The sequence below is a fragment of the Thrips palmi genome, unplaced genomic scaffold, assembly GCF_012932325.1.
Source record: "Thrips palmi isolate BJ-2018 unplaced genomic scaffold, TpBJ-2018v1 HiC_scaffold_3, whole genome shotgun sequence".
Lineage (NCBI taxonomy): Eukaryota > Metazoa > Arthropoda > Insecta > Thysanoptera > Thripidae > Thrips > Thrips palmi.
In genome coordinates this window covers 2,365,500-2,374,223 of record NW_023144630.1, presented here as the reverse complement: position 1 = coordinate 2,374,223, position 8,724 = coordinate 2,365,500, and the positions used below count along the sequence as shown (strand labels likewise).

The following is an 8,724-nucleotide window of genomic DNA, read 5'->3' as shown; positions in this document are numbered from 1 at the left end:
AATTGTAACAGTAGATCTTGTACATTGGCTCACTACCTTAAAAATCGGGGAAATTCCTAGTTTTTTGGACGGTGATCGGTAAAATACTTGTAAATTGCAGAGTACCCTTCCCTTCCCTTCCCTTCCAGGGCACCGCAGTGCTGCCACCCTCAAGGCCAGCCCGCGTCACTGTGGATGCCGAATGCTGAATGCTGCGTGCTGTATCCATTATGTGTATTGGGACTGCTCGCCCTTCAGCCTCCAGCCTCGCTGTCTCCGTCTCCCGGCTCCCCCTTCTCTTTCTGTCACCGCCTTCTCCCTCCCTCCTTTCCTCCTTTCACCGGTCCCAGGTTGTCTCCCCTGCGATGACCGGACCTGTGCCGAGTGACGTCAGAAGGCACCTAACCTTGACGAACCGTGTGCTTTGCGGGTCTCCTTCCTGTTCCCACTTTTCCTCTATTCGGCGATTGCCTCGTGTTGGTCTGCGTCGGATTAGCAAGATTTTACGCGCGCCGACCGAAGTGCAACGCAGCGCGACGCATTACCATAGCCACAGTGTTTTCTTAGGATCCGTCCAGCGAGCGGGACTGCGGGACGAGCCGGCGGCAGTACTTGCAGTACTTAGAGGTGCGTAGCGCCTCTTTATTTTCTTTCTCCTGGGTCGGGTTGATGGTGTTGAAACAAGAAACAGCGCGAGCTGGTCGGCCTGCGTTGTGGTGTGCGGGAAGCTCTCGTTTTATTGGCTCACTTCGTGAATGCTGATGATGCTGATTTTGTCCCAACCTCCAAAACCACTCGCCAGAGTCGGAACCGGTGAGTGAAGGTGGGGTGGTCAGGGTGGTCAAGGGGTTAAAAAAGGGGGGAGGGGGGGGAGACATGCGGGTGCGTTCTCGTCACCTCACTTTTATCGCCTGTTTGTTGGAAATACTGAAATGCCAATGCAAGTCATCGAAACCGCTTGAAGGAATGCCGTCTGGCCGTCTGCTTGTCTGTATGTCGCCTTCCGAATAATAGAGCCGTAGGGAGCGACAAGGAGCAAGCGCGCTCTGTTTTCGCTCGGCAACGCGGCGCGACGCGGCAACCCCCTGCCGTGTGTTTGCGGAAGACTTAGCATCACAAGCAGACGCGGGCGGGAGGGTGGGGCGAGGAAGTAATCACAACACTTTCTAAATATTCGGGATTGAGGAGTCGCGCGGCGTCTTGCAGCTCGGGATTGGATGGCAGAGGGGCCTAACCTAGCCTCGGCCTGCCGCAAGGCGCGGATTGGGGGAGGGGGGGGGGAGTCGCCCCCCTGGAACCGTCCCTGGATCCGCCCCTGCCTGGTGCACGAGGTGCGCGCAGCTGCGGATGCCCGTGCCAGTCTAGTCCCCCCCCCCTCCTCTTGTCGCCTTCCAGACGCTGCTGACGCTGCTGGCCCGCCTGGTGCTGCTCAGGTGCTGACCTTGCGCGGTGCATGGGCTGGATGGACGGACGGACGCACCTACGGCGGGAGCCGGGCCCTCGGTCGTCGTTCGGTGCAGGGTGCCCACTAGGTGCCCCCGGCTGTCTCGGCCCAGAAGAGGCGTGTCGCGAAGGGATCCCGAAGGCAACGGCCGGCTTACCTGTCGGGCCGTGTGTCTCCCTACCTGACGCCTTTCCCTGATTCCAGGCACTCCGTGTCGTCGGACAGTGGAGAGCGAGCATCCGAGGAGGCAGCACCTATGTAACACCTGCACCCGGCGCCCAGCCTACTCGCTTCGTAAGTACCTCGCGGTGTTCAAGCGTTCGATTCGAGTCCTGATTTAGCGTCACTCACTCACTCGCCAGAGTTTGACCGCCTCCACCGGTCTTCTGGCCCACTGTGCATAGTGCGTTGAGGTTCCCCCCGCTTTAGCTGTTTTAGCGCTTCCGTGCGACGCCGCGACGCCCAAAGACTCATTTCCGGCGAGGCGCACGCAGCGGACGCAGCGCACGCGTGCGGCACGTGTCGGCGCGCCGTGCGGCTGCCGTGCCTCGCACAGTGTGCCTCGCCGTGCGCCGTGCGGTGACGGCGCAGTTTGTCGCGGAGGCAATAAAAAAGCGAAAGCCCTGGCTGGACATTATCAATCAAATCGGGTGCGCGTCGCTTGCGGTGCGCGCGCGTCAAACCGTGCCTCCTCGTCACAAAATTTGCCTTTGCGGATTGTTTTCGATAACCGAATCCTCCCCTCTGTGCAGAAAGACGCGCGAAAAAATAATTCGAAGACGGGGGATTTGAACCCGTGCCTGGGTCATCGCGGCCGAGGCGCGGCCCTCTGACCGGAGGTAATTTCACTTGCCCGTGTTGACTGTTGGCGGGGTGGGCGGGGCTCTGGCGGGGTGCTGCAAGGGTCTCTCCTCGGCCGCACAACGCACACACTCATCTCGGTCCAAATCTGTACTTGCCGAGCCGAGTCCATCGCCACGCTCGGATGCCGAGCCGAGCCGAGCCGAGTCGAGCCGAGTCGAGCCGAGCCGAGCCGAGTCGAGCCGAGTCGAGCCGAGCCGAGCCGAGCCGTGCCGAGTCGAGCCGAGCCGAGCCGAGCCGGCCGAACTGCTGCTAAGGGATGCAGGGGGACGCCTTCGCCTTCACGCTCCGCCGAGTCTTAAGAGGGGTTGTGGAAAGGGGGAGGGGGGGGGGAGGCGGTGCACCAAGGGGAGGACCCGGCAATGGGGGCGCGTCCGCGGCAGCGCGCTGTTCGGACGCCGTCCCCATTCGCACCCTCTCTCTCTCTCTCTCTCTCTCTCTCTCTCTCTCTCTCTCTCTCTCTCTCTCTCTCTCTCTCTCTCTCTCTCTCTCTCTCTCGCGAGTCGCGACTGGTTTGGCATATGCGTCGGGCGCTCGCCGTGTGCCGGTCAGACAGCAGCTAGACTCCACCGCGCTCTCGGGGGACTCGGTGCAGAGCAGGTCCGAGAGCGTCTGAGTGGTTCAAAAACTGCTCTCCGTCCATGTTTGTGAAAAAATTTAATATTTCTTTCTTTGTCTGGTGCTGTTAGCTGTTGTCTAAATTTTGCACCCCGCGTTGCATTTTTTTTCTGTGGAAGGGGTTTTTTGTTTGGCGTGGTTTGGCTCGGCCGTCGGGCCGTGAGGGTGCGCGGACCGCGCGGGCACACCTGATGACCTGTATTACACGCCCCCCCCCCCCCCCGGCTCGGAACGCTCCCCCGGGAAATCGGGCAGAGTACCCCCCGCCCCCCTCGGGCGGCCCCGATAGCGACCTGTCCGCGCCCACGCGCAGTGCCGCGTGGCCCCCGCCGCCCCGGCGCGGTCGGCCCTCGCACGCTTGACCACCCGCCCAAGAAAGCGGCAGAGACGTTTTCGTCGCTCTGTCTCTCTCGCACCCTTCGGGGCGCCCCATGAGTGCGAGAGAGACTGGTGCACAGTGGGACGGAAGACCGGAGGGGCGGCCAAAATTCGAAACGCGTTTTGAGCTCCAGAGTCGCTAAATGGGACACCAACTGACCGTGTGACCCCACCGATGGATTCCTCGTTCGGAGAGCAATCCATCGGTGGGGTCACACGTTCTGTTCGAGCCCTATTTAGCGACTCTGGAGCTCAAAACGCGCCTAGGGTTTTTGCCGCCTCCACCGGCCTTCTGGCCCACTGGCGCTTATCGCGTCATGATCCGAGCCCCATTGACTGGAATGCAAAGCTCGCTAACGTCGTTTGGCTCGCTTAGCCACCAAGCATCGCAGCAGCGCAGCGGGTGGCGCAGTGGCCTTTAACAGCCTTTTAATTGAGTCATCTGCTCCTTAGCATGCACACATGGTGGGGGTCGCGAGGGTGCTGCGAGTCACTGTCGGACCGGACCGGCCGGGGCGGGACGGTGGTTTATGAGGCAGCCAGGGGCGTGCCAGGCAATGTTTACTGTAACAACCAGTGGAAAATTTTTAAAATTTCGAAGTAAATGCCTCGATTTTTGCATGGCCTTGACGCTCACCGTTTAGCAGGCAGATGTACTCCGTGAAAAAGTAATGTCAAATCGACTCAGTTTTTCTTTCCGTTTTTTTTTTTCAAATTTCTACTCCGAGTAGTAGGGCACGAATATAGTGAAACGCCGCCTGTCACGAGGAGGAGGGTCTTGACGACTGCAGAGGGTCAGCGGGGCCGGCCCAGGGCCGCGACGCGACGCCTCCTCCGAGATGCGGATTACGCCACCGTAACAACAGCAGACAGCGCCTCGCGCCTCGCCGCCTAATCCGCGACACTGAATCTCGGCACGCCTCGCGCAAAGCACCGTGCCACACACACACACAGACACACACACACACACACACACACACACACACACACACACACACACACACACACACACCTACAGTGCGACAACCGCGCGGCGTGTGTGCGTGAGGATGAAGCACACTGTACGTACACACTCTTCCGGGGCCAGCAAAAACGGGCCGGCACGCCATTGACGGACGGGCCCTCAAATAAATCTGGACAATAGGCGGGACGGACGGTGCAACAGGGAGGGGTGGTATAGCAAGGTCGAATTAATGACCTCGGCGAATCCCCCCTTCCCCTTCCCGCGCTGGAAGTGGCGACACGCTCAAATTCTTGGGCGCACCGACTCCATCGATAACGCAGTTAATCCCGTGTTGAATTTGCGGGGCTCGATGTCTCGCAAGCCGCGCCAGCCCGCCTCTCCTCCGGATGTGTGGCGGTGCCGGAAGATGGGGTGGCGACGAGCCCGGCCGGTCTATTTTAGAGTCTTCTCTCGCCGAACAAATAATGCAACGAGGTGTCTATATTCTGGTACACTACACACTGGGCACTAGGTCAAATTTCTTCGTATAACAAAGTATAAATTAGTTTGTATTATATATTTACTTCGTAAGGTTTTTAGCGTGTGGGCCGTCTTGACCCACTTGCGAGGCAGGCAGGCGAGCTCCGGACGCTACTGTCCCTCTCGCGCACCGCTGCGGGGCGTCGGGCCGGACAGGACAGCGGGCGGGAGCGACGGCGAAAGCCGTGGGCGGCCCCGCTGGCGGCCCCGCTGGCGGCCCCGCGGGCGAATCGAGCGCCAGATTGGCATCTCATCAGGAATCTGTTACGCAAGGCTGCGATGTGAGCAGCAGCAGTAGCGCGCCCACCCCAGCGAGGGGGAGCGAGTGGGTCGCCTGGAGGTTGCTAGCGTGACAGGGGTGGTGTGGCGTGCGATCATGAATATCATTTAAAACGTCTCTATCGAGGTACAGTCCGTGCCGAGCTCCCGACCCGAGAGGCCACCAGCTTTCCGACTTGCCTGTCTTGCGCTCGGCGGCACCTTCTTGCAAGGGAGTGTACTGGAGGCTTGGGGGCGCGCTGTGCTGCATGCAGAACGGGTTGTGTGACAGACTGCAGCCACTGCACCGGCGGGCCGTGCCATGTGCCGCGATGGGCAGGGCCTGGACCAGAACCTGTAGATTGAGGCACTGGAAGAAAGGCTGTGGGGCCTGCAAATTGTTGCCCGAAGGCCGATTCGAGATGACGGTGATGTCTGCTGGAATAAAAATGATGCGCTCTGCAGTCACCTTGTGACCCCTCCCCTCCCTCCGAATGCTGATTGCGGACTATAATAGGACAAGTGCGCAATTTGTCTTCTCTCGCACCTCTTTGCACAATTTCCGTACAGCTGGCTGGACATTCATCTGTCACCGCGATGCGCGTTTTTTCTCCTTTTCTGTAGGGGGCCTTCGTTTCATTTTCTGTCTCTTTCGTTTGTTTTTTTGCTCGGTGCGCGACTGCGCCTCGCGTCCCAATCTGGACGAATTCCGCACCCCTTTGCCAGTCCATTTGCGGCCTTGTGCCAACATGCGAGCAATCCCTTCCGCTTGGCGGGGCCCAAGGAGGAGGAAGCATATTGTTGGGCGAGAGGGTTAAAAAAGGGTTCCCTGTTCAGAGAATCGAAGAAACGGTCGGGCGCTCAGTGATTGTCGCGGATGACTTAGAGAGTTTTAGAGTTTAAGATTTCTAGAGTTATAGAGTTAAACTTAAAAAGACGATTCATTATAGTAAATTTTTGATTACAAAAACATGTTTGAACTTGTAAACATTCCCTTGTTTCAGGTGCACGGCGATCACGCGTCGCATGATGTCTACCGCGTCGCGTGTGACTGCGGAGGACGGGTGCGAGTGCCCAGTGTGTGGGAAGAGATTGCAAAGAGGTTCTTCCCTTAAGTTGCACCTCCAAACTCACTCAGGGGAGAGGCCTTTCGAGTGCTCCGTATGCAAGAAAAAGTTTACTCAAGCTATTCACCTCAAGCTTCACTTCAGGATTCATACAGGAGAAAAACCATTTACGTGCTCAATTTGCGGCAAGGGTTTTAAGATTAGTGGACAACTTAAGTTACACACCAGAACGCATTCAGAGGACAGGCCATTTGAGTGCACAATTTGCGAGAGGACGTATCGCTTTAAAAGCAACTTGAAATCTCACCTCCGTGCTGCACATTCAGAAGATCCATTTCAGTGCTCTCTTTGTTTAAAAAACTTTTCTTCAGGTGGCAACCTTCGGACGCACCTTCGCACCCACACAGGGGAGAAGCCATTTAAATGCTTAGTATGTAGTAAAGGTTTTCGCAATGCTGCGAAGCTTCAGATCCACCTCCGAGTCCACTCGGGTGAGAAACCAGCTGAGTGCTCTGTCTGCAAAAAGAGGTTCAGTAGCACCGATTACCTCAAGCTGCACAACCGTATCCACACTGGAGAAATGCCCTACACGTGTCCGGTTTGTGGGAGGAAGTTTGCTGTGCTGTCTTCCTTGAAGAGTCACCTCGTTACGCACACAGGAGAGAAGCCTTATGAGTGCAAAGTCTGCAACAAGACATTTGGAAGCAGTAATTGCCTGAGTACTCATAAACGCACTCATACAGGAGAGAAACCCTATGCGTGCCCGATTTGTGAGAAGAGGTTTAGTATATCTGGCAACTTAACGGTACACATCCGCACCCATACGGGCGTGAAGCCTTTCCAGTGCTCTGTCTGCAAGATGGAGTTTGTTGGAGCTGGCGGTCTGAGTTCGCACCTCCGCACGCACTCGAAAGAGAAGCCCTTTGAGTGCTCAGTTTGCAACAAGAAGCATTCCAGCGCTGTTTTGCTCAAGCAACACCTTCTGCGACACAAGGGGGCCGAGCCACTAGAGTGTGCCTTGTGTAACTTGACGTTTATTCATGGTCATTCGCTGGAAGTGCACCTTCGTCGGGTGCACAAGGGGGAGAAACTGTACGAGTGTTCTGTTTGTCAGAAGGACTTCTGTAGCGGCAGCGCTCTAACTATGCACCTCCTCACCCATACGGAGGAGAAGCCATTTGAGTGCTCAGTCTGCAACAAGAAGTGCGTTCAAGCTGGTGCACTGAGAACGCACATGCGTGTGCATACACGTGAGAGGGAGACATTGGAGTGCTCAGTCTGCAACAAGAAGTACGTTCAAGCTGGTGCACTGAGATCGCACATGCGTGTTCATTCACGGGAGACATTTGAGTGCCCTGTCTGTGCAAAGAAATTCAGTTCAAGCTGTGAACGTCAGAAGCACATCCGATGCCACCAGAAGCAATACAAGTGCTCCGTTTGTAAGAAGTCGTATAAACTCAGAGGTTTCTTAGAGAATCACCTCCGTCGTCATCTGGATGACGAGGCGGACTCAAATAATGAGTAGAGATGTTCTTCGTGTACAACGCCCTTGCTTCGTCTCACCGTCGGCTTCTAACGCTCAGTCCCTCTGCGTATAATATCAAGATTTGGTTTACTTTTGTAATGTGCCAGGACGCTGTGAAATAAAGCTGCAGCAAGTTATAGTTATTTGGCGCCACTGTTTTTGTATTTTTTGCAAGCCCTTCCACAGCGAGGCTGCCATGGCCGAGCCGCAACAGCTCCCCTGGCTCGACAGGGTGCGTCCATGGGTGCGGTGCGGTGCGGTGCCGGCTATGATGATGTTCATCTGCACGGATGGGATTACACTACAAACCAAAATGATGCTTGAAGCGCGGCGCGGCAGGAGGGGACAGGGATGGGACCTCCACCACCACTCGCTGCTGTACAGAGACCGCGTACCTGTTCAACAACGACGCCCGAAAGTGGAGGCAGAAGACTGTTGTCGCGGCTCCCTTCTTTGAGGGGAAGGGTGGCGCGCGCAGGGGGAGCGCGGCGCGTAATTTTATTTATTTGACTTATGCTAGATATTTTGGCTGGCTATCCGGAGGCCGGAGGGGCGGCTTCGGCCATTACCGGAGTGGGGGCCTGCAGGCCCGGAGGCAAAGGGTGGGGCGATGCCGTGCCGGCGATGACACACCAATCATGCGGCCTGGCCATGCAGCGGTCAAAATCCCGGACGCGTTTTGAGCTCCAGAGTCGCTAAACGGTACTCGAACCGAACGTGTGACCCCATCAATGGATTCCTCTCTTAACGAGGAATCCATTGGTGGGGTCACACGTTCGGTTCGAGTACTGTTTAGCGACTCTCCAACTGACAACGCTTCTAAAATTTTGGCCTTCTGCGCCGGTCTCCTGGCCCACTGTGCTATGGCCGGGAAACCAAAAACACTTTCTCGTTTTACTGCAAGCCGGATCTCCCAGCAAGGCGACAGATTATTGATTCCGCTGCGTTTCGAGGCACGCGTCCGTGGCGTGTCCGTGGCGCGGCCCATTACGTGACGTCACGCATGTGGCCATCGCGTGACTCGCGGTGCGTGGCGTCTGACGCGCTGATCACCGCCGGGGTTCCTGTTTGACTTGACCATCCGTCTCCCGCCATAAATACACCGATTACA

The 8,724-nt window shown here is 57.0% G+C and overlaps 1 protein-coding gene across 2 annotated transcripts; it reads left to right on the top strand.

Moving 5' to 3' along the window:
• The first annotated feature begins 338 nt into the window (after positions 1 to 338).
• Positions 339 to 7,756, top strand: LOC117648305 (zinc finger protein 26-like). 2 transcript variants are annotated; one of them, XM_034390764.1, is made up of 3 exons: positions 339 to 606; positions 1,628 to 1,717; positions 6,026 to 7,756. In XM_034390764.1, the coding sequence occupies exon 3, from the start codon at positions 6,048 to 6,050 to the stop codon at positions 7,611 to 7,613; it is 1,566 nt and encodes a 521-aa protein (XP_034246655.1). In that variant the 5' UTR covers positions 339 to 606; positions 1,628 to 1,717; positions 6,026 to 6,047; the 3' UTR covers positions 7,614 to 7,756. The 2 variants fall into 2 exon arrangements, with proteins under 2 accessions (XP_034246655.1, XP_034246656.1); XM_034390765.1 differs by lacking the exon at positions 1,628 to 1,717.
• Positions 7,757 to 8,724: the final 968 nt, after the last annotated feature.